Source organism: Notechis scutatus, chromosome 5, assembly GCF_049901735.1.
Source record: "Notechis scutatus isolate UNSWTSFEM ecotype Mainland chromosome 5, rNotScu1.2, whole genome shotgun sequence".
Classification (NCBI taxonomy): Eukaryota; Metazoa; Chordata; class Lepidosauria; order Squamata; family Elapidae; genus Notechis; species Notechis scutatus.
Genome location: NC_142013.1, coordinates 8,979,723 through 9,005,582, shown reverse-complemented (window position 1 = coordinate 9,005,582; position 25,860 = coordinate 8,979,723). Strand labels below are relative to the sequence as shown.

At 44.9% G+C, this 25,860-nt stretch overlaps 1 protein-coding gene across 1 annotated transcript; it reads left to right on the top strand.

The window, feature by feature from the left end:
- Positions 1-12,328: 12,328 nt before the first annotated feature.
- Positions 12,329-24,386, top strand: FZD4 (frizzled class receptor 4). The gene is made up of 2 exons (XM_026680507.2): positions 12,329-12,860; positions 21,679-24,386. Exons 1-2 carry the CDS (start codon positions 12,582-12,584, stop codon positions 23,008-23,010), a joined length of 1,611 nt encoding a protein of 536 aa, XP_026536292.1. The 5' UTR covers positions 12,329-12,581; the 3' UTR covers positions 23,011-24,386.
- Positions 24,387-25,860: the final 1,474 nt, after the last annotated feature.

The following is a 25,860-nucleotide window of genomic DNA, read 5'->3' as shown; positions in this document are numbered from 1 at the left end:
AAATAGAAAATAGAAAATAGAAAATAGAAAATAGAATAGAATAGAGTAGAATAGAATAGAATAGAATGGAACAGAAAATAGAATGGAATAATACAGAAAATAGAATAGAGAATAATATGGAATAGAAAAAATAGAATAGAATAGAATAATAAAATAGAGTAGTAGAGTAGAGTAGGAGTAGAAGAGAGTAGAAAAGAAGAGGAGAGGAGAGCTGGAAGGGTCCTTAGAGATCTTCTAGTCCAGCCCCCTGCTCTGAAAGTCTTGGTGCTATCTCCGGGGACGTTCAACAGTTGTTTCCAAATTGCAATTTTGAATGGGATACCCAATAGAGCGCTGGAGAGAGATCCCAGTAAATTGATTTCATTTTCATGGTAAGCAACATTAAAGCGCTTATGTAACATGTTCCCAATCTTTCTGCATCCTGGTGAGCTTCTGCTTGAAAGGTTCATACCCAACTGCACCACTCTGTATTGTCCCAGAGGTGCTTTTTTTTTTTTACAAAAGATAACTGGATTTTCTTGTGTTGGTTTTTTTTTTCCCCCGTTGAAAATGTTTTGTCAGTTCCTGAAGAAGCTTCTTGAATGGGAAGCGAAACTTCTTCAAGGGGGAAAACCCCCAAGAAAGTCCAGTTGCCTTTTGGAAAAACACCTTTGAGACAACCGTGACCCGGATGATTAAGAATCTCCATAGACATTTATTTGCACACTCTATTACAAGGGTCTTCCAACTTGGCAAGTTTAAGACTTGTGGACTTCAACTCCCAGAATTCCTCAGGTCACATGACTGGAGGAGGAATTCTGGAAGTTGAAGTCCACAAGTCTTAAAAGCTGTCAAGTTTGAAGACCCCTGCTCTATTATTTTCCTGATGTAAAGAACAAATGTGTGGAAACAGCTCTGGATGTTTGGCAAATGTGTGGAAACAGTTCTGGTCAGACACATGAATTAATTCCTGTCGCCTTTCTGTAACTAAGCTTCTTCCCATTGAAAAACTCAAGAGCTGCACTCCTGTAAACTCTTGTGGTGCAAAAACATGATTTATGTTCCAACAGCCAAAGGGAGAAGATGGTGACCATGGACTACAGCAAATTACACAAGCTTCCCTTTCATATAGCGACTGAGTCAAAATGGGCGTCTCTCCTACACAGTTATGAATTTTGCACAACAACATCCACGGAAGAATAACTAGCAAGTTCATGAAACGTAGGACGTCCTTCCTTGCACAAACAGAACTTGTGAGTGTGTCACTTTGCAGCATACGCTGAACGGGACTGACGGAGAAAAATGATTACTTTCTTTAAGTTGCTTATTTTTTTAATGCATGCGGCCTGCTAAGCCACACGGCTTGCTTGACAGGTCAGAATTTATTGGACTTTAAACATAACTTCAGCCATAAATAATTAATTGGCCTACCGTGACTAGATTTGCAAATCTTGCTAAGTGAAGAGAAAATAAACTGCATTAGAGTTACAGCAATCTTCTTTCTCAAGCATTTGGATCTCAACTCCCAGAATTCCCACTGTAACTACACAGCCAAAAAGGCGTTAATAGTTGTTAATCTAATCTTACATAGCTTTTTCTCTGGTAATATTACACTAATAACCAGAGCATACAAAAGATTTGCTAGACCAATACTTGAATACAGCTCATCAGTCTGGAACCCACATTACGTAGCTGATATTAGCACAGTTGAGAAAGTCCAGAAATATTTCACAAGAAGAGTTCTCCACTCCTCTTCTCGTTGCAGAATACCTTATGCCACCAGACTTGAAATTCTAGACCTAGAAAACCTAGAACTATGCCACCTTCAGTCTGATCTAAGCATAGTATATAAAATCATACATTGCAATGTCCTACTAGTCAATGAATACTTCAGCTTCAACCATAACAACACAAGAGCAAACAATAGATACAAACTCAAGGTTAAGCGCACCAAACTTGATTGCAGGAAATACAACTTCAGCAACAGAGTGGTCAATGTCTGGAATATTCTACCTGATTCTATGGTTTCTTCCCCAAACCCCAAAAACTTTAACCTTAGACTGTCTACTATTGACCTCACCCCTTTCCTAAGAGGTCTGTAGGGGGCGTGCATAAGCGCACCAAAGTGCCTACCGTCCCTGTCCTATTGTTTCTTTTATTTTTATTTTTTATTTTTCTTATACGCATCCATGTATTCATAACTATGTATTTACTTATACCTATTATCTTGTAAGCAATTGACAAAAATAAATAAAATAAATAAATTCCCCAGTATGAGGAGAAACATTTGAGACCGAGAAACACAGGTTAGAACACGAAGAACGGTTGCAGGAACTGGGCATGGCTAGTCTAGTGAAGAGAAGGACCGGGGGAGACAGGATAGCAGTCTTTCAATATTTGAGGGGCTGCCCTAGAGAGGAGGGGAGGGGTCAAGCTATTTTCTAAACCTAAAGCACCAGAAGGCCAGACAAGAAACAATGAATGGAAACTGATCAAGGAGAGAAGCAATCTGGAATTAATGAGAACCTTCCGAACAGTGAGGACAATTAATCAGTGGAACAGCTGGCCTTCGGACGTTGTAGGGGCTCCATCACTGGAGGTTTTGAAGAAGAGACTGGACAGTCACTTGTCTGAGATGGTATAGGGCTGTGATGGCGAACCTATGGCATGCATGCCAGAGGTGGCACACAGAGCCATTTGTGCCGGCACGCAAGCTGAAGGCAAATTTATCTCACTGCACATGTGCGCACCTCACAGCTGATTTTTGGCCAGTTTGAGGCCTTTTTCAGCCTCCCAAAGACTTGATGAAAGCTTCTGCAGGCTTCTGCAAGCTTTGCAGGCCGAAAACCAGCCCCGTTTCATCACTTCCTGTTTTCCCGAAAATACCGGAAATGATGAAATGGGGCTAGTTTTCTGCCTGCAAAGCCTGCAGAAGCCTGCAGAAGCCTTCCTCGAGTCTTTGGGAGGCCGAAAAAGGCCTCAAACCAGCTGAAAATCAGCTGTGAGGTGCAGTGCAGGTAAGGGGACGATGGGTGGTGGGTGGGTGGGGATGGCGCGTGCATGCGTAGGTTGCGTGGGGGGGGGCATTGTCTTCTGGGTGCTGGCACGTGAGCATGAGCATGCAAGCATGCGCACAATTTTTGGCACAGGAGCCCAAAAAGGTTAGCCACCACTGGCATAGGGTCTCCAACTTGAGCAGGGGGCTGGACTAGAAGACCTCCAAAGTCCCTTACAGATTTCTATTCTATTCTATTCTATTCTATTCTATTCTATTCTATTCTATTCTATTCTATTCTACTCTACTCTATTCTACTCTACTCTACTCTACTCTACTCTACTCTACTCTACTCTATTCAGACATTGACTTCTCTACTGATCCAAGCTCTGGAGCTCCACTACCTGGTAGAACCTGCAATTAGAACAGCTCCAGGAACATATGACTCTTTTCCTTGCCCATTTCACAATTTACACTTCCCATTACGCCTCCCATTGTGCCACAATATAAAAAAGATGTCGAGACTCTAGAAAGAGTGCAGAGGGGAGCGATAAAGGTGACCGGAGGCTAAAACATGTGTAGAACCATTGCAGGAATTGGGTATGTGAAAGACAGTAGTAAAATACGCAGGTGGTAAATACAAAGAATCAGCCAGAAGAGAAATAGCAATAGCACTTAGACTTATATTATGGCTTCACGGTGCTTTACAGCCCCTCGCTAAGCGGTTTACACAGTCAGCCTCTTGCCCCCAACAATCTGGTTCATCATTTTACTGACCTGGAAAGGATGGAAGGCTGAGTCAACTTTGAGCCTGGTTAGATTTGAACTGCCAAACGCATCTCCTTTGCAGAATAGCCCATTTTGTTCGACGTAACGGGTTCTCAGCCCAACGGCCTTAAGTGATCAATTTAGAAGTTCTGCTCTCAATGCATACTTTAAGAGCCCAGGAGAAAATAGGATGATCTGAAGGGTCCTTGGCAGGGGTGGGTTGCTGGGGGTTTGCAGGGGTTCGGGAGAGCCTCTAGCTAAGATCCTGTGGAGTTTGGAGAACCCCCAAATCCCACTGGTCCTGTCCTGCCCACCCCTCCCCTCCCAGAAGTCCCCACGCAGTCAATTTTGGATATAGGTAAGTGCAGAGTGCGTGCAGAGGCTCGGGGAGGGTGAAAAACAGGCCTCCAGGAAGTTTGAGAAGGCTGAAATGGGCCTGTTTCTGGCTTCCAGAGAGCGTCCGGAGCCCGGGGAGACCATTTTCATCCTCCTGGAGTCTCAAAAAAAAGCCTCCGGAGACCAGGGATGACAAAAACACCCTCCCCCGGTGGTGCAGGAGGCTGACTAGGCCACACCCACCATGGCCACGCCCACTCAGCAACCGGGCAGAGAACCCTTTGCTAAAAATTTTGAAGCCCACCCCTGGTCCTTGGTGCTCTCTAAGCTTGTTTATATTCAAACAAGCTAACAGTAAAGAGCCCTCCCAGACTGGTCTCATCAACTACTAGAACAAGCCCTTAGAATAAACAACTTGAGCAAATCCTACCCCCTAAGACTGATGGTGTTACCTAGTTGGGTAATGAAATGTCTGCAGGAAAACAACCACGCTCAGAGAGAAGCAAGGACCCCCCTCATTTTAGCCCTGCCCTACAAATATTCTCCTCTATCCATACAATGATCTGCAATTCAGATCCCAGTGAGTTGTTCTTTCAAATAGGGACATTAAGTATCGAAGCACAAGAGAGGATCGTTTATGAAGAGATCTATTTCAGGTCTACTTTCCTTCCCTGCAATTTGCCTACATTGCAATCTGAGGGCAGATTTGCAGCATTCTGCATGGATTGAAGAGAAAAAAAATATTGGTTCAGCCTTGAGGAGAGAGGTCAGTGAACAAACTGGGAAATATGTGAGTTATTTCAAAGCACCATATTGGGGAAACTAAGCTGGGTCAAAGAATTCTGCCAGTGATATCAGCCATGGGGAAAACATTTCTCATGGTGCAATAGAACAGGGGTGGGTTTCCATGGCAACTTTACGACCCGTGGACTTCAACTCCCAGAATCCCTGAGCCAGCTGAGGGACAAATTCCCGAGCCACGATGTAGGACATACAGGCAGAGGATTAGCAGAATGCATCCATGAACGCCAACTACCAGTCTCTTCTCTCCTAGGCCTCCCCCAAAAGCATTAAGTCAATTCTGAGTCCCAGCAAAAGCCTCTTTTATTACATTAATGTGAATTTATTTCATTCACAGTCAGCCAACAGCTTGGCAAACAGTCTTCAAAAGGTATACTAATGAGCTCAGACCTTTATCAGTCCTGGAATGCTGCCCAGTAAATAGTTCCACACTCAGTGTTGGCAGGGAAGAACTGGGTTATACAGACAAATCTCCACGAGGCTGGAACAAACAAACAACCAAACAAGCGAGTTGGCAAAAGCCCTCTCCCCTTTTGCTTTTCTTTTAATCCTGATGGGAGGGGCCATTCATCGTCCACCTGTGGCCTTACTGCCACGTCGACCCTGAGTTCTTAATTTTGCCTTCCTTTTAGCAGCTCTATGCATGCGCAGGCTGGGAACCGATTCCAGAAGCTCCCCCACCTCACTGCTGTCTGAGCCCAAAGGCAGCTGATGACTGCCAGCCTACCCTGGCCCCATCTCTGCCTCTGATGCAGAGCCCTCATCCGTGCCAAATTTCAAGTTTGTAGGCTTTGTGGTTCTGGAAATTTTGGGATGATCCACGAGTGGTATTTCGCTTTTATATACAAAGATCGTCCGTGGTGATGATAAAAGTGGTGAAGGTTTGCATATAGCACTCTGGGGAAGTGTTGGGAATCCTTGCCCAATTATAACCCTCTAGGGAGTTTAGACCAGGGGGTCTCCAACCTTGGCAACTTTAAGCCTGGCAGACTTCAACTCCCAGAATTCCCCAGCCAGCTGTGCTTAAAGTTGCCAAGGTTGGAGACCCCCTGGTCTAGGGAACTCTTGTACTGTTCACAGAAGCTGGAAGGCTCCCACTACACAAGGACCGCAACCGCTTCCTAAAAAGATTTTCTGCAATCATAAATCAGATCCTTCAAGTTGGCCATGGCCCATCATATACTATAAAGCAGCTTGGCTCGTATCCAGCTGGCTAGCTGGGAATTCAGACAAACTTTTTTTTAAAAAAAAAATCCCATTGTATTTTTCATAAATTCATTTCCCAGCCTAGATGGATTGGCTGTCACTCAGCGCAAAAAAATATTTAGTCATTTCTCGACCCGCGTTGTACATTTATGTTGCTGAGGGAATCACAATGCCTCCTTTTGTATAAGCTTAAACCTTATCAGTCTCAAGTGGCAATATAACTAATGAGCAAAATCCTCTTATCTGGACTGTAGCAGAATCTTATCTGGGAAAGTATCCCTTGCAGTGTGTAAGGATTAGGGGCGATATGAAGAGAGGGAGGGGGGGTATATTTTCATGGGCATTGTAGTATTTGGACAAGGGTGTTTTCCCAAAGTCAACCTTTCAGGTACAAGCCTATATATGCTTAGGATGGGAATTCTGCCACAGCGTTCTGTGGGCAGAATTTTAAATAAATATGGATAGGTTTGCCCTTGTAGTAAGATACAAGTAGTGGTCCATGACTCACCAGCATTTCTTTAGTGACTGTTCGAAATTACAATAGCATTGAAAAATGGAATGAAATGGAATGGGATGGAATGGGATGGGACAGGACAGGACAGAATAGAATAAGATTAAAACTGAACGGAACAAGAATAGAACAAGAGTAGAATATTTCTTGACATGGGACTTGTCTTATCAATGGTGAACTAACAGAATCGGAGGTTAGAATTTAGTAAAATCTAAAAGATAATGAACACCTTTGTCTTGAAAATTTTGTAAGACGGATAAACTAATTGTATTACTGTTTTGCAATTATTAGTGATACATTTATTATGCTTACTATTATTTAGTTATTTTGTCAAAAGCTTACACCACAATAGAAATAAGAATAAACATAAGTTTAAATACAAGAAATAGGAACGAATAATTGGGGACAATAGGACAGGGACGGTAGGCGTGATTGTGCACTTATGTATGCCCCTTACAGACCTCTTAGGAATGGGGTGAGGTCAATGGAGGTTAGTTTGAGGGTAAAGGAGTGCGGGGTTTGAGCAGGTGACAACAGAATCAGGTAGTGAGTTCCAGACATTGACCACTCTGTTGCTGAAATCATACTTCCTGCAATCGAGTTTGGAGTGGTTTACATTTAGTTTATATCTGTTGTGTTGATTTATGATTATGATTTATGCTGATTAATATTGTATTTCTACTTAAACTAATTGTGTCCAGACAATACACTGTTCAGATTGATACAGAATTTTTATGTGATATAAAAAGAAAATGTATTAATAAAATATATATTTTTAAAAAAGAGTAGAGTAGAGTAGAGTAGAGTAGAGTAGAGTAGAGTAGAGTAGAGTAGAGTAGAACAGGACAGGACAGAGCACAACAGAACAGAACAGAATAAGAATAGAATGGGAATAGAATAGAATAGGAATATTCTTTATTGGCCAAGAGTGATCGGACACACAAGGAATTTGTCTCTGGTGAGTTTTGCCCCATTTTACAACTCTTTTTGTCACAGCTGTTAAGTGAATCACTGCAGTTGTTAAGTTGTTCAGTTTGATTGCTAAGGGAATCTGGCTTCCTCATTAACTTTACTTGTCAGAAGATCGCAAAGAGGTGATCACAAGAACCCAGGACACGGCAACGGATCATCCATCATTGCCAAGCATCCAAATTTTGATCATGTGACCCTGGGGAATGCTGCAATGGGTCATAGGTGTGAAAAACGGTCATAAGTCATTAAGAAACGCTGGCAGTATGGCTTTCATGATTTGGGTGGAAATTCATGCCATGCGTCTTGGGTGGCCTTCACTGAATTTCAGACAGGTTGCAAGACCACAACAATAGGATAGGATAGGATAGGATAGGATAGGATAGGTAAGGATAGAATAGGATAGAATAGGATAGAATAGATAGAGTAGAGGATAGGTAGAGTAGAGAAGTAGAGTAGAGAATAGAATAGAATAGAATAGAGAATGAATAGAATGGAGTAGGATAGTAGAGTAGAGTAGGATAGGATAGGATAGAGTAGATAGAATAGAATAGGAATAAGAATAGAATAGAATAGAATAGAATAGAATAGAATAGAATAGAATAGAATGGAATGGAATGGAATAGAATAGAATAGAATAGAATAGAATAGAATAGAATAGAATAGAATAGAATAGAATAGAACAGAACAGAATTGGGTAGGGTAGGGTGGGATAGGATAGGATAGGATAGGACAGAATAGAATAGGAATAGGAATAGGCTTAGGAATAGGAATGGAATAGGAATAGGAATAGGAATAGAATAGAATAGAATACAATACAATACAATACAATACAATACAATACAATACAATACAATTATTAGAATAGAGTGGAATGGAATGGAGTAGAATAGAATAAAATAACAATACAATACAGTGGAGTAGAGTAGAGTAGAATAACAGAGTTGGAAGGGACCTTGGAGGTCTTCTAGTCCAACCCCCTGCCTAGGCAGGAAACCCTACACCACTTCAGGCAAAGGGTTATCCAACATCTTTTTAAAAGCTTCCAGTGTTGGAGTATTTACAAAATGTTAGGGAAGGGACACGTTTTCCAACTCTGCACGTCATAACTGGGGAGGTCTGGGGACTGATATGGCTTTGGCCTCGACCAGCTACTGTACTATCCATAGCGGGTCCAGGATTTTTTTTCATTCATGCAGCTCTCTAAACCCCTATGCCAGGGGTGTCAAAGGTCAGGCCCATGGGTATACCAGGCTGGTCCTCAGGGTGCTTAGAACTGGCCCATCAGGCGGCCCTGGCAAACAGGCAAGGACTGGCTCGTGGCGCCTCTGCCAGTTAAAATGGAGCTCGGGAGGGCCACTCTGGGCACTTGCTCTCCACTGCCTAGGGCTGTGGACAGCCTACGCCACTGACCAGGGGTCATCTGTGTGGCCTGAAAGGACAAGCATTTGGCACTCTCCCTGGCCTCACCTTCCTCTGCTGGAGACAATGGATCCTCCCATCCAGAGGTGGTATTCAGCTGGTTCTGACCAGTTCTGGAGAAGCGGTAGCGGAAATTTTGAGTAGTTCGGAGAACCAATAAATCCCACCTCTGACTGGCCCCGTCCCCATCTATTCTCTGCCTCCCGAGTCCCAGATGATCGGCTGGGTCTTCTTTGGTTGCCCTGCACAGGAGAAGGGAGCTGGAAAGCAGGTTAGTGGGGTGGGAAGGGAAGGGAAATTTTGCAGTATATCCTTCCCCTGCCATGCCCACCAAGCCACACTCACCAAGCCATGCCCACAGAACCTTTAGTAAAAAAAATTGAATCCTACCACTGCGGCCCCAGCCTCTCCTGGGCCGCCACAGGCACCCCCGACACAACTGACGTCGAGCTGGTCATGCCTCCTGACCACGCCCCCACCCCCCGAGATCAAACACAACCCTGATGCAGCCCTCAATGAAATCAAGTTTGACACCCCTGCCATATATTAAGTTCCAACAATGGGCTGTGTTTAAAACGGAGCTGGTTTATCTCTGGATCAATGGCCGCATCCATCCGTTGGAAGGAAAATCCAGGTCCAGGTCCAAGCCAGGAATAAAATGGAGGCTGGTCGGAAAGAAAGTTTACTGATGAACAGTGTTCAATTCTGGGAGAGCTGACCAATTGGTTTGGCCAGTGCATGGATTTTTATCTAGTTTCTTTTTTCTTTTTTACAGCATTTCATAATTTAGAGGTTTGTTTTTAATGTACTTTTGTTATTTGATTTTGATTAGTTTGTCTCTCAAACTCCAGCAATGAGTCTAAAGTGCTAGCTTCTTTGGATTTTTTAAAATTTTGTTTAACACATGTAATTAATTAATCCTAAATACTGGCTTCCTTGGGGTTTTAATCCTGTCTAACAAATGTAATTAATCCTATCAAATTATCTTTGGTTTGTCTATTACCTCTTTGTGAATATACAGGCTAAATTCAATGTTTCTGCTTTCATGACAGATTTATTTAGGTTTCTGATTGCAACATGTTTCTTTTCTTGGCTTTTCTGTTTTTTAAGTTTTTGGGGGTGCAAAGAAGGGGTCTTTTTTGGAGGGGCTTCATTTTCTTACTACACATCAAAGCATTCAATCAATCAAGCTGTTGTGTTTCTCAACCCTATAACAACTTTAAAAATGCCTGGATTTTTTAAACTTCCGGAATACCCAGCTAGCATGCTGGAAAATTGGAATAAAATGCTGACTGAGGAATTCTGGGAGTTGAAGTCCAGACAGTTGCTCAGCTTGAGAAACCCAGAGTTAAAGATTCCTCAGTTGAATTTGCACAACCCATGGATTAACATGACAATATCAGACCAAGATCAAGAAGGAAACAATAACCCAATGAAGAAATTGCCAACAAACAGTAAACAACAATCCACCAAGATTTTGGTCACCACACTATAAAAAGATGTTGAGACTCTAGGAAGAGTGCAGAGAAGAGCAGCCAGGATGATTAGGGGACTGGAGGCTAAAACATATGATGAACGGTTATAGGAACTGGGACTGGCTAGTCTAGGGAAGAGAAGGACCAGGGGAGACAAGATAGCGGTCTTCCAATATTTGAGGGGCTGCCACAGGGAGGAGGAAGGGGTCAAGCTATTTTCTAAAGCACCCGAAGGGCAGACAATGGCTGGAAACAGAACAAGGAGAGATTCAACCTAGAAATAAGGATAAATTTTCTGACCGTGAGAACAATCAACCAATGGAACAGAAATTGCCTTCGGAAGTTATGAGAGCTTCATCACTGGAAGCTTTCAAGAAGAGACTGGACGGTCATAAGTCACTTTTCAGTGCCATTATAACTTTAAACGATCACTAAATGAACCATTGTAAGTCAAGGACTACCTGCGCTCCAAGTTGGAATGGGACACCTTGCCACAGCCAACTCACCATGGTCAACTCAACACAGCCAAGTCACCATGGCCAACTTTCTGCAGGAAAATTTAACAATTATACTTAATTATTTAAAATAAATTGAAAACATATTTTGATTTTTGCTATTCCCATTTCATTACATCCTTCCTTTTGCATCCTTTCTTTAATGATTCTATTCTATTGGTTTTTTTATATTAGTGTAACTCTTGTCCTGCGGTGAGTTGTCCTGCGGTGAGTTGGCCATGGTGAGTTGACTGTGGCAAGTTGGCTGTGGTGAGTTGGTTGTGGCAAGTTGGTCGTGGCAAGTTGGCTGTGGTGAGTTGACTGTGGTGAGTTGACTGTGATAAATTGGCTGTGGTGAGATGGCTGTGGAATGTTGCCTTTGTTGAGTTGGCCATGGCAAGTTGGCTGTGGTGAGTTGGTTGTGGCAAATTGGCCGTGGCAAGTTAGCTGTGGTGAGTTGGTTGTGGCAAGTTGGTTGTGGTGAGTTGACTGTGATAAATTGGCTGTGGTGAGATGGCTGTGGAATGTTGCCTTTGTTGAGTTGGCCACGGCAAGTTGGCTGTGGCAAATTGGCCGTGGCAAGTTAGCTGTGGTGAGTTGGTTGTGGCAAGTTGGCCGTGGCAAGTTAGCTGTGGTGAGTTGGTTGTGGTGAGTTGACTATGATAAATTGGCTGTGGTGAATTGGCTGTGGAATGTTGCCTTTGTTGAATTGGTCATGGCAAGTTGGCTGTGGTGAATTGGTTGTGGCAAGTTGGCTATGATAAATTGGCTGTGGGATGTCACCTTTGTTGAGTTGGCCATAGCAAGTTGGCTGTGGTGAGCTGGTTGTGGCAAGTTAGCTGTGGTGAGTTGGCCGTGGCAAGCTGGTTGTGGTGAGTTGACTGTGGGATGTTGCCTTGGTTGAGTTGGCCATAGCAAGTTGGCTGTGGTGAGCTGGTTGTGGCAAGCTGGTTGTGGTGAGTTGACTGTGGGATGTTGCCTTGGTTGAGTTGGCCATGGCAAGTTGGTCCTGGTGAGTTGGCCCAGGCGAGTTGCCTGTGTTGCAAATTGCCCCGTAGACCCATGCCAAGCGTGGCCTTAGCAAGGCACTAGATAAAGCGGCATTCACACACGTCCCGTGGTCTCGAGGCCACCCGGCAGCACGGGAAGAAGCCCAGGCTGCCAGCTCCTTCCCAAGGAACGCCTCGGCTTCCTCGTCGACCCTCTTTTTTCTTTTTTTTCCCCCCTCGGCCGGCGCTTGAGAGGCCGCGGGGCGGAGAGGGGGGCGGGTGGGCGGTCCGAAAAGCGAGGCCTCCCCTCCCCTGGGCAGGTTGCTTGCTCGCTCGCCCGCCCCTCCCTCTCTCCCTTCCTCGCCGGGAGCAGCAGCCCCGGCGCCGCCCTCTCGCCCAGCCCGGAGCACCGCCTCGCCTGGTGTCACAGCGCCCTGCGCCGGCGGCCAAGCCAGAAGCGCGCTCGGCTGGGCGCACGGCGCAAGAGACGGACGGCGATCCGGAGGGAGGGAGGGACGGTTGGAAAAGAAGCGGCGGCGGCGGCGGCGAAGCCTTCTCGGTTCCTGCTCCGGCAAGGGCTGGGAAGCCGGGCAGGGGTTGGCGGCCAACCTGCCTGCCTGCCTGCCTGCCCGGACGATGTGCCCGGCCGCGGGGCAGAAGGGTGCCCGGCGCCGGCGGCGTTTGCTGCTCCTGCTGCTCCTGCTGGGACTTCTGGCGGCGCTGGAAGCGGCGGGCGCTTTCGGCGAGGAAGAGGAACGCCGCTGCGATGCCATCCGCATCTCCATGTGCCAGAACCTGGGCTACAACGTCACCAAGATGCCCAACCTGGTGGGGAGCCAGTTCCAGACCGACGCCGAGCTCCAACTGACCACCTTCACCCCGCTCATCCAGTACGGCTGCTCCAGCCAGCTGCAGGTGGGTGCCTCCGCCGCCCGCCCCCACTTCCCCCGAGGCTGACTTTCCCTTTCTCTCCCTCCCGGGATGACTTCCACTTTCTCCTTCCCGGGTCGGTTGGCTTTTCTACGTAGGGCCGGGTTGACTTTCCCTGGCTGGGATGCCAAGGGGGGAAATCCTGCAGGGTGTGGAGCCTGTGCCTTCTTCACTCCGAGGTAAGCCGCGTGGAGATCCTCGCCCTTTGGACTTACAAAGATCGAGGTCGTGTTTTGTTTTTTTGTTTTTTTAAAGGCGCTTTCTGCCTGTATAGTTTCACTTCTCTTCGGAGCGAAGAGTTCGGTGCAAAAAGAAAAGAAAGTGGATCGACTTTTTTTTTTTAAAGGGGGAAGATGGGTTGAGAGTCGCCCCCTGAACGATAGGACGCGAAAAGAACCCCGTGTGAGGCCATGTGCTTGAGTGCCTTTTCAGACGTCCGAGGGGAAGAGAAGGCGGCTGAGGCCATAGGTAGTGCTTGCCTGCATCCAAGACTTCGTGGCTCTCTTTGCCCGACTAAACCGTGCACGTTTTGGCAGATGGTATGAGTAGAGTAGAGTAGAGAGTAGAGTAGAGTAGAGTAGAGTAGAGTAAGTAGAATAGAATAGAGAATAGAATAGAATAGAATAGAGTAGAGAATAGAATAGAAAGAATAGAGTAATGAATAGAATAGAATTAGAAGAATAGAATAGAATAGAATAGAATAGAATAGAATAGAATAGAATAGAATAGAATAGAATAGAATAGAATAGAATAGAATAGGAATAGAATAGAATAGAATAGAACAGAACAGAACAGAACAGAACAGAATTCTTTATTGGCCAAGTTTGATTCGACACACAAGGAATTTGTCTTTGGTGCATAAGCTCTCAGTGTACATAAAATAAAAAATAAAATACATTCATCAAGAATCATAAGATACAACACTTAGTGATAATTAGAGGTTACTAATAAGCAATCAAATCATACTGGGGAACAAATAAAACAATATAAATTGTAAAGATACAAGCAACATGGTTATAGTCATAAGTGGGAAGAGATAGGTACTAGAAAGGATGAGAAGAAGAATAGTAATACAGTCTTACTAAATAGTTGGACAGTGTTGAGGGAATTATTTGTTTAGCAGAGTGATGGCGTTGTGTCTAATTCTTCTGGTGTGCAGTGCTCTATATAACATCGTTTTGAGGGTAGGCGTTGAAACAGTTTATGGCCAGGATGTGAGGGGTCTGTAGATATTTTCACAGCCCTCTTTTTGTCTCGTGCTCTACACAGGTCCTCCATGGAAGGCAGGTTGGTAGCAATTGTTTTTTCTGCAGTTCTAATTATCCGTTGAAGTCATCTTGCTTGACCAATTCAGGCTGCTACTAACCCAGAAAACTCCTTAGCCAACTGGGTCAAAGAGGTTGTGGGAATAATAGTCTGCAAAGTTGAGTCTATCTGGGAATTACAGGTAGTCCTCGCCTTAACCACAGCTTATATAGCGAATGCTCCGAGTTACAACGGTACTGAAAAAAAAGGGACTGGTGACCATTTTTTTCGGACTTACGCCTGTCGCATGGTCGCGTGATCAAAAATCTGGGCGCTTGGGGACCGCCTCGCCTTGGGGACCGTCCTTGGGTCCCACGGGCATGGGATCCCCTTTGGCGATCTTACGACAAGCCGAGCCAATGTGAGAAAACCAGATTCACTTTAAAAAACTGTGTTTCCCCCATTTAACAACCACAGTGATTTCACCCCACAACTCTGACAAGAAAGGTCGTTAAGATGAAGCAAATCTCACTTTAAACAAACGTCTCACTTTGCAACCGAAACTTGGGAGGTTGAATGGTGGGCGTAAAGTCAAGGACTTACCTGTAGACAGTCGCAAGGAAGAAGTTTGAAAATCTCATCTTCTGGATGGGGGGCCAACTTCTCTGAGATCTGGAAAGGCTGCGACCATCCCTGGTTGATAAGAACAGCCCTGTCCGTTCTTCTTTTGAGATCTTCTTTTGAGACCTTCTTTTGAGATCTTGCTGTCTTTCTGCTGGTGGATGGGTGGTGGGGGGGCTGTTTCCAAAGGCTTGGGGGGGGGATTCAAAAGGGAGGCTGGGCAGACTCCTGTGAAACTTTGCAAGGAACAGCCCAACCAACCCTATTCATGACGGGCATGAAAGAACCACGATGACTCCTCTTTGCTCCTTTCAAAACAATGCTTTTCTCCAGAGGAGTGGAGTGCTTAATCCACTCCTGGGTGTTTCCAGACAGGAGGCTTTGGGGGGGATCAGGTGTACTGAGAGGGAAAGGGTACTTGGCAAAGAGGACTGCCCTGGGAGGGGGCGCGGTAGAGGTTGGGGTCCCCTTCCCTGGCTGGAGATCAGAATTACAATGGGGAATCAGGGTTGGGTTAAGTGAAGTAGTTAAACAGTGTGTTGCTCTGGCTGGGAGGGGTGTGTGTGTGTGTGTGTGTGTGTGTGTGTGTGTGTGTAAAAAAAGAAGCCAATTCCAAGCTTGGAATCGTGCCAGAGGGCATGGAAAAGAAAGCAAGCAAGGCTTGTAGGGAAACAGAACTCCGAGGAGCTAGGACCGGACAGGGCCAGCGTGTGATGCAACAAGGTCACATAGTGTAATAAGATTGGGACTGGGTTAGGGACCTCTGTCCTCACTGTGAGTTGTGTTGCACGTGTGTGTGTGTGTGTGTGTGTGTGTGTGTGTGCAGGAAGGGAGGCTCACCCAATCTCAACATCAACCTCCTAGTTTCTACCGGCGGGTTGCAATCCTGGAGTGGTGGCGGTTGCACTCAGATATATCTCCAGCAAAATAGGTGTGCATTGATATAATAAGCGTCATAGTTTGGTGGCACCTGGCTTGGGTGAGACTCTAGGAAAGGGACCTTCCAGAAGACCTGTAAACTTCAGTGTATCCCCAACCTGTGACAGACAGCCTGCATCTCAATTCATGAACCCAGACTGTCCTAACCCAGCATAGAAATGTCTTCACTTTGTAAGTCTTTTCCCTGACTGCCTGTGAGACCCATATCGTGTACGGGTAAGTCCTCGATGTAACGACCTCAAGCCTCCAATTTCTGTTGCTAAGTGAGCCACTCAAGTGAGTTTTGCCCCTTTAACAATCTTTCTTGCCACCGTTCTTAAGTGAATCCCTGCAATTGTTAAGTCAGTAGCATCGTTGTTAATAATACAGTTGTGACGTGAATGTGGCCTCCCCATTGACTTGCTTGTCAGAAGGTTGCAAAAGGGGATCTCGTGAATAGAATAGAAATAGGAAATAGAATAGAATAAGAAAGGAATAGAATAGAATAGAATAGAATAGAATAGAATAATAGAATAGAATAGAATAGAATAGAATAGAATAGAATAGAATAGAATAGAATAGAATAGAAGAATAGAACAGAACAGAACAGAACAGAATATGAAAGAATAGAACAGAATAGAATAGAATAGAATAGAATAGAATAGAATAGAATAGAATAGAATAGAATAAGAAAGGAATAGAATAGAATAGAATAGAATAGAATAGAATAGAATAGAATAGAATAGAATAGAATAGAATAGAATAGAATAAGAAAGGAATAGAATAAATAGAATAGAATAGAATAGAATAGAATAGAATAGAATAGAACAGAACAGAACAGAATAGAATAGAATAGAATAGAATAGAATAGAATAGAATAAGAAAGGAATAGAATAGAATAGAATAAGACAGGAATAGAATAGAATAGAATAGAATAGAATAGAATAGAATAGAATAGAATAGAATAAGGATAGGAATAGAATAATCTTGGAGGTCATCTAGTCCAGCCCCTTGTTCAAGCTGGAGAACCTATACCATCTCAAACTGGTAACTGTCTAGAATCTAGACTCTTCTTAAAAACCTCCAGTGATGCGAGCACCCATGATTTCTGGAGGCAAGTTGTTCCACTGGTTAATTGTCCTCACTGTTAGGAAGTCTCTCCTTAGTTCTAAGTTGCTTCTCTCCTGGATTAGTTTCCATCCACTGTTTCTTGTCCTGCCCTCTCTGGTGCTTTGGAAAATAAGTTGACCCCCCCTTTCTTTATGACAGTCCCTCGAAGAGGGGAGGGGAAATAATAAAATGCAAATAATAGCAATTGCACTTAGACTTATACACCGCTTCACAGTGCTTTCCAGCCCTCTCTAAGCGGTTTACAGAGTCGGCATATTGCCCATATTGAGCCCAGTGAGATTCGAACTGCCAAATTTCAGACAGCCGGCAGTCAGCAGAAGTAGCCTGCAGTACTGCACTCTAATCACTGTGCCACCACAGCGTATAATGTTTGTGATGAAAATCATAGCAAGGAAAGTGACATTTGTGTGGCGTGCGAGTCATGGAGTCATTGTGTGTGAATAAATTGGATGGCTTTGTAAATTTATTTAATAAATGATATTTTGTCATCATGGAGAGAAATGTGCAAAGCTGACACATTTCAGATAGCCTAATGAATGCTTGAATTTTGTCAAGCTCTGCTAGAAAATCTGATCTTTCGAAAGAGAGCAGGTGGCAGGTCCGTGCTTAATTCCATCTTCTTCCCCCTTCCCTTCTCTTCATGGTTTGCTCCTTGTGTTAGTTAAGTCTTGTTGTTTTCCAAAAATAGCTCCAGGAAGTTAACAGCCAACTTGAAGACACACATCTCAGGTGTGTGAAGAAGACCAGAAATAGAGCCAAGATTGATAAATTCCTTTTCTTTCTTTCTTTCTTTCTTTCTTTCTTTCTTTCTTTCTTTCTTTCTTTCTTTCTTTCTTTCTTTCTTTCTTTCTTTCTTTCCTTCTTTCCTTCCTTCCTTCCTTCTTTCCTTCCTTTCTTCTTTCTCTTTCTTTCTTTCTTTCTTTCTTTCTTTCTTTCTTTCTTTCTTTCTTCTTCTTTCCTTCTTTCTTCCCTTCCTCCCTCCCTTTCTACTTCTTTCTGTTCCTTCCTTCCTTCCTTCCTTCCTTCCTTCCTTCCTTCCTTCCTTCCTTCCTTCCTTCCTTCCTTCCTTCCTTCCTTCCTTTCTTCAAAGAGTCCTAAGTATTAGCTCAGGGAAATTTACACCCCTGTGAGGAAGATTTAAGTGAGAAAATTAAAAGCCGCAGAGTTAGTGAATGTTTAACAAATGATCTTGGTCTCTTCTGACTCTACTATCCTTTTAGTATTTTGTACAGGTAGTCCTTGACTAACAATTTTTTGTTTAGTGACCATTCAAAGTTACAAGATACTGAAAAAGTGACTGCTGGGTTTTTTGCACTGTTGCAGCATTCCCATGATAAAAATTGGACATGTGGCAAAATTGGATAAGTGGCATATATCTATGATGGTTGCAGTGTCCAGTGTTATGTGATCATCTTTTGCGACCTTCTGACTATTCACTTAACTAACTTAAGTGTTCCTAACTTAACCACCACAGTGATTCACTGAACAACTGTGGCAAGAAAGGTCGTAAAACAGGGAAAAACTGTCTCACTTAGCAATGGCAATGTTGGGCTCAATTGTGGTCAGAAGTCAAGGACTACCTGTGGTAGCAGGTTTAAAAAAAGGAATGGTGGTAACACATTTTCTTGTCTGGAGTGAAAACTGAAGGGCAAAGTGGAAGAGCAGTAGCAAAGTTTTCCACTGGGTGTGAATCTGCCAAGATAAGAAACAGACTTACAATAACAACTAAATCCACAAAGGTCTGGTGGATTGATGGTTTTTTTGCAAAGCTTTAATACAATCTTTCTAAAGTTTTTCTCCTTTTCCTTCTCCCTCTCTGCCAGTCTCTCTCTCTCTTTCTCTCTCTCTTTATCTCTCTGTCTCTCTGTCCCTGTCTCTGTCTCTCTCTGTGTGTGTCTCTCTGTCTCTGTCTCTCTTTCTGTCTCTCTGTCTCCCTCTGTGTGTGTGTGTGTGTCTGTCTGTCTCTGTCTGTCTGTCTCTGTCTGTCTGTCTGTCTCTGTCTCTCTGTCTCCTCTCTGTCTCTCTGTCTCTCTCTGTGTGTCTCTCTGTCTCTGTCTCTCTCTGTGTGTGTCTCTCTGTCTCTGTCTCTCTTTCTGTCTCTCTGTCTCCCTCTGTGTGTGTGTGTGTGTCTGTCTGTCTCTGTCTGTCTGTCTCTGTCTCTCTGTCTCCTTCTCTCTGTCTCTCTTTCTGTCTCTCTCTCTGTGTCTCTCTGTCTCTGTCTCTCTGTCTGTCTCTCTCTCTGTCTCTCTTTGTGTCTCTCTCTGTGTCTCTCTGTGTGTGTGTGTCTCTCTCTGTCTCTCTCTCTCTCTGTCTCCCTTCCTCCGTCTGTCTGTCTGTCTGTCTGTCTGTCTCTCAATTTGCACACAGAGGCCAAAAAAAAGCTGTTTGTCTTGAAAAGAAAATCTCAGGTTTGTTTTAGGAGATTGGCAGGTTATCCCTGCAAAGAGTGTCTGTTTGCTCAGGTAGCTCAGGAATTTAGTCAACCGCACTCAGCTCTTGACACCAGAGTGGGTGCTCCGAATTGACATTTAATAAACAAAAGACAAACCAGCAGTTGCTGTAAAGTATGTCAGATATGTTATTCACCTTAATGGAGGCGAAATCCCTTCCACTGAACATGCATGAAAACGAAACTGCAGGGGGAGAAAAACAGGCAGTGACTCAGTTTTAGGCCACTCTAAATAAACTCTGGCTTTTAAAAACACATTTGAAACAGCTTCGCCGGTCAAATGCATTCAAGCATGTTTCTAGCCCACATTAATAATTAGCCATCTGAAACTGCAATAAAGCTTTCCAACTCCTTGGACACGTAAACGGTTTATTTGTTTGTTGCTAGCGGCTAGAATGCACCAGTTTTGGGTGGCTTTTTTAGGAGGTGGTGGTAAGATGTTAACAAGTTTTCCAGTTTGCATAAAACAGGGGTGGGAACCAATTTATATCTCCTTTTGGGTGCAGAGACTGAAAGCATGGCCTGACTCTGCGCTCAGATCTAACCTCTTACCTTTTTCCATTCAGCCCTCTGGATTTCTTGGTGTCTCCTGTCAAAGTACAGGTAGTCCTCAGCTTACCACAGTTCATTTAGTGACTGTTCAAAGTTGTAGCGACCCCGAAAAAAGTGAACGTATGACCATTTTTCACACTTACGACCAGAGGTGTGTATTCAGCAGGTTCTGACCAGTTCTGGAGAACCGGTAGCGGAAATTTTGAGTAGTTCAGAAAATTGGCAAATCCCACCTCTGACTAGCCCTGCCCCCATCTATTCTCTGCCTCCCATTGAGTCCCAGCTGATTGGGATGGAGCAGTGGTATGTTGGCATCACTTTCATTGAATTTCTCCCCTTTAAAAAAGGGTATATTTCAATATTTTTTTCTTCAAAAACAGCATCGTGTTTGATGCGGTGAATTAACAGGCCTGCATTAATCTTAGCTTTGTTGTGGTGAGCGAGCATAGCTGGAGGGGAGGAAAGTTTGGGTAGAACCCAGAATCTTTCAGTTCTCATTTTTAATGGGGGAAAGAAGCTTGAGTTTTGTTGTCCTGTCGTTCTTGGATACGCTGATACACTCAAGCTAAGAAGGGTTGAACCTGGCTAATATTTGGATGGGAAAACAGCAGGAGCACCGAGGCTGGAAATTTGGTTCAACCTGGGCTGATTTTATTTATTTATTTATCCATATCCCGCCTTTATTATTTTTACAAGTAACTCAAGGCGACAAACATATCCAACATGCCTTCCTCCTCCATTCTCCCCACAACAACAACCCTGTGAGGTGGGTTGAGATGCCTAAGGTGGGACTAGAAATCACCATCTCCTGGTGATTGGCTCAGATTCACTGGCTTTCAAGCCTAAGGCAGGACTAGAAATCACCATCTCCTGGTGAAGATCACTGGCTTTCAAGCCTCTCCCATCTCCTGGTGATTGGCTCAGATTCACTGGCTTTCAAGCCTAAGGCGGGACTAGAAATCACCATCTCCTGGTGATTGGCCCAGATTCACCCAACTGGCTAAGGTGGGACTCGAACTCACAGTCTGCTGCTTTCTAGCCTAGTGCCTTAACCACTAGACCAAACTGGCTCTCCAGGTGGGAACCTGCAAAGACGTTCCAGTAATAGCCAATCACTGTTGCCAAGAAAAATACATGGGCGAGTCCACTACACCAGTAGGAGTCACCTCCATATTTGGATTGGAGATTTCGGTTTAGCTTCGTTGGATCTGGTTTTGTACACAAAACCCCCCACCTATGTTAAGGAAGACAAAGGATGGGCTTTTGTCCCTGGTTGTTGATTTCTATACAGGTAACCCTTGACTTACATTTGTATGGCTTTCAATCCACAGAATTCTCCATCAGCCATGTCCACGCTTGTTGAAGTCCACACTTGTTAAAGTAGCCAAAGTAAGGAAACACAGATAAGTCCAGAATGCCAAACATTGAGAAGATTTTATTTATTTTATTTTATTTATTTTATTTGTCAATCGCTTACAAGATAATAGGTATAAGTATGAACATGAATAAAAATACAGAAAATAGGTACAATTAAATGGGGACAATAGGACAGGGATGGGAGGCACGATGGTGCGCTTATGCACGCCCCCTTACAGACCTCATAGGAATGGGGTGAGGTCAATAGTGGATAGTCTGAGGTTAAAGTTTTGGGGGTTTGAGGATTTAACAACAGAGTCAGGTGGTGCATTCCAGGCATTGACCCCTCTGTTGCTGAAGTCGTACTTTCTGCAATTGAGTTTGGAGCGGTTTATATTGAGTTTGTATCTATTGTGCGCTCTTGTATTGTTGTAGTTGAAGTTGGAGTAGTCATTGACTGGTAGGACATTGTAGCAGATAATTTTGCACGCCCTTTTCTGAAGTTTGTCCTTTTTTCCCTCCCTCCTCCAGTTCTTCCTGTGCTCCGTCTACGTCCCCATGTGCACCGAGCAAATCAACATCCCGATCGGCCCCTGCAGTGGCATGTGCCTGTCCGTCAAAAGGCGATGCGAGCCGGTCCTGAAAGAATTTGGGTTCTCCTGGCCAGAAAACCTGAACTGCAGCAAATTCCCCCCACATAATGACCACAATCACATGTGCATGGAAGGGCCAGGAGACGAAGAGATCCCCCTCCACAGCAAGGCTCCCTTGCACCCTGGGGAGGAATGCCAGAGTGTTGGATTGAACTCCGATCAATACATCTGGGTCCGGAGAAGCTTGAGCTGCGTCCTCAAGTGCGGCTACGATGCAGGCCTCTACAGCCGGTCCGCCAAGGCCTTCACCGACATCTGGATGGCTGTGTGGGCGAGCCTCTGTTTCATCTCTACTGCCTTCACGGTCTTGACCTTTCTGATCGATTCCACTCGGTTTTCCTATCCGGAGCGGCCCATCATATTCCTGAGCATGTGCTACAATATTTATAGCATCGCTTATATTGTCCGGCTGACCGTAGGCCGAGAAAGGATTTCCTGTGACTTCGATGAGGCCGTAGAACCTGTTCTCATCCAGGAGGGCCTGAAGAACACCGGATGCGCCATCATTTTCCTGCTGATGTACTTTTTCGGCATGGCGAGCTCCATCTGGTGGGTGATCCTCACCCTGACATGGTTCCTGGCTGCCGGGCTCAAATGGGGCCACGAGGCCATCGAGATGCACAGCTCGTATTTCCATATTGCTGCCTGGGCCATCCCCGCGGTGAAGACCATCGTCATCCTGATCATGAGGCTGGTCGACGCGGATGAGCTGACGGGCCTGTGCTACGTAGGCAACCAAAACCTTGACGCCTTGACGGGCTTTGTGGTGGCTCCCCTTTTCACCTACTTGGTCATCGGGACCCTCTTCATTGCGGCCGGCTTGGTGGCTTTGTTCAAGATCAGGTCCAACCTCCAAAAGGACGGGACCAAAACAGACAAGCTGGAGAGGTTGATGGTGAAGATTGGGGTCTTTTCCGTGCTCTACACCGTGCCCGCCACTTGCGTCATTGCCTGTTACTTCTATGAGATCTCCAACTGGGGGGTCTTCCGCTACTCCGCGGATGCCTCCAACATGGCTGTGGAGATGCTCAAGATTTTCATGTCCCTCCTGGTGGGCATCACGTCTGGCATGTGGATTTGGTCGGCCAAGACGCTGCACACTTGGCAAAAGTGCTCCAATAGACTGGTGAATTCGGGGAGGGTAAAACGGGGAGCCAAGAGGGCAGATGGGTGGATGAAGCCTGGGAAAGGAAACGAGACAGTGGTATAAAAGAAAAGACAGGGAGAGTCAAATTCTCTTTTCTTCGCCTCCCCAATGCAGGAGGAGCTGATGGGATAGCAGCCTCTGGAGCGGGAGCGTTGGAACAAATCCTTTATTGAGAAACATTTGAGTTTTTGGAGAAATTTTGAAGGAGGACAGGAGAACAGCAAAGGAAGCTCAGCCAGGCTGGGAGGGGTGGAAAAAAAAAAGCACATTTTTTTTTTTTTTGCAGTGGCTTCACAAAGTTGTGAAGATAAAGAGTAGAGCCTCTTGGGTGTCTATCAACAAGCGGTGGTTTTGGCCATTTGCACCTCCTGATAACGCACAGCGTGCCTTCTTCTCTCACTCCCTTTTTTTCTTCCCCTTGCCCTGTTCTGACTCACATTTATCGCTGTCTGGTATGAAGCAGTGCAAGAGAGCAAAATGGAGAGAGGAAGGAATTTCTTGCAAGTTTTGGAGAGAATGGCCGGTGTCAAGGGAATTCTGAATGCGAGGTCTCTCTCTCCACTTGGAGAAGTGATGCCCAAGAAGCTTGGAGGCTGCAGAAAGTTGCAGTTTTTGGGTGCAATCTTTGGAATTCTGCAGAATTCTTTCAGAGACAGATCAGAGAAAAGGTCTTGAGATTCAAGCGAAGTCAATTTGCCTTTAGCGTCATCGACTAAAAAAAAAAACCCCGATTAAGGTTTCAGGCTGCATTTGAGCTAAGGAAACAAACATGGAATGGAAACAGGATGTGTTTCTAATCAGGATGACCCCCAAATGACATCAAGATGTCACAATGCAAGAGATAAGGTCATCCAATCCACCAAACCCTTGCTTTGATAGATTTATTTCATTGCGGGAGAAACAAAAAAAACCAAGAAACTTTAAAACCCAATAGTTCCACGAAACTTTTAAGCACAATAGCTGCAGGATTGTTTTTCTATTCAGTAGCAGCAGTTACTAAACAAGATTAACCTCCTAGCATCACAAGAGGATAGCAATGATATCACGAGACCCTGCAGGGGCAACAGATAGATTTAATGTTCTGGGGAAAATTTTGAGAAGTGAAGAAGTTATTTCCTTTAAAAAAAAAAAAAAAAAAACCTGAAGCATAATGCATCTATTTAACTTCTTAATTTAACTTTCAAGTCTCACACAGCCACTAAAAAAGTTGCTGGCGGAAGTTTGCCTCAGGAATTAAACTTTTAGCCTCAGCTATCGAGGCGGGAGTTTAACATTTTCCAAGAAATGGAACAATTCTTCCTTTTTTTGGTACTAAATCCCTGCTTTAACAAATGTCTGGCAGCTTTTTCCAAATTGGAGGCCTGAAGGCATCCGATATGTGGTGTTTCCTTTGCAGAGCTTACGGCTTAAAATGTTTAGCTGATTTTTATTCTCAAAGAGGGTAAGGGTAGAGGCAGGAATTTCTCAATACCCATTGCTGTGCTTTAAATAGCTTCTTCAAAATTAAGCTTTTGGGGCCTATTTTCGTGTTCCTCAACCTTGGTCCAGTGGTGGGATTCAAAAATTTTACCGGTTCTGTGGGCATGGCTTTGTGGGCGTGGTGTGACTTTGTGGGCATGGCAGGGGAAGGTTACTGCAAAATCTCCATTCCCTCCCCACCCCACTAACCTGCTTTCCAGCTCCGTTCTCCTGTGCAGAGCAATGAAAGAAGACCCAGCCAATCAGCTGGGACTCGGGAGGCAGAGAATAGATGGGGGCGGGGCCCGTCAGAGGCGGGATTTGCCAGTTCTCCGAACTACTCAAAATTTCCACTACCGGTTCTCCAGAACTGGTCAGAACCTGCTGAATATCACCTCTGCCTTCGTCCCTTTAAGATGCATGGACTTCAATTCCCAGAATATCTCAGCCAGCATGCTGGCTAGGGAATTCTGGGAGTTGACGTCTACACATCTTAGAAGAGCAGGGGTGTCAAACTCGATTTCATTGAGGGCTGCATCAGGGTTGTGTTTGACCTCGCAGGGTCAGGGGTGTGGGCGTGGCCGGCGTGGGCATGGCCGGCTCGATGTCATTTGTGTCGGGGGCACATGTGGTGGCCCAGACAGGGCGTGGGACATTGTCTCCAGAGGAATTTCTCAATGCCTCCTTGCCTTGCGATCAAAATGCCACTTTTGCTAGTAGTTTGTTTTGATAGCCCTCTGCCAGCAAAAATGGGACTCGGGAGGGGTGCGCGTGGTTCCCCCCAGCTCCGTTTTTGGTCATGACAACCTCCTGTAGCTGTCTGCCAGTGAAAACAGAGTTTGCAGCCTGCCCTGAGCTCCTTTTCGCTGGCAGAGGACTGCAGGAGGCCATCGCAGCTGAAAATGGAGCCTGTGAGGGATGTGTGTGGCCTTCCCGAGCGCCATTTTGACTGGCAAGGGCACCATGGACTGATCTTTAGCTGGTTCTAAGGTGGCTCCACTGGCCACATCTAAGCACTCCATAAACCAGATGTGGCCTGCAGGTCTTAGGTTTGACACCCCTGTCTTAGAAGCACCAAAGTTGAGAAATACCAACTAGCCAATGGTGTTGTGAAGAGATGTAACTTTTGAACTGTCACAAAATGAACTGTTGTAAGTCTAGGGCTACCTGTACAGAAAGTCCTCGACTTACAACCATTCGCTTAGTGGCTGTTCAAAATCCCAGCAGCACCGAAGTGACTTACGACTGTTTTTCACACTTACAACCGTTGCAAGTATCCCCGATTCAGACGCTTGGCAACTGCTTCATATTTATGACAGTTGCAGGGTTTCGGGATTCACGAGATCCCCTTTTGTGACCTTGTGACCAGCCAGGTTAACGGGGGAAGCCAGATTCCCTTCACAACTGCAGTGCTTCACTTCCATCGTTGTTGCAAGAATGGCCGTAAAATGGGAC

Coding starts and splice junctions, on each gene's coding strand:
- FZD4 (XM_026680507.2), top strand. CDS start 12,582: ATGTGCCCGGCCGCGGGGCAGAAGGGTGCCCGGCGCCGGCGGCGTTTG. Junction 12,861..21,678: donor GCTGCTCCAGCCAGCTGCAG/GTGGGTGCCTCC, acceptor TCCCTCCTCCAG/TTCTTCCTGTGCTCCGTCTA.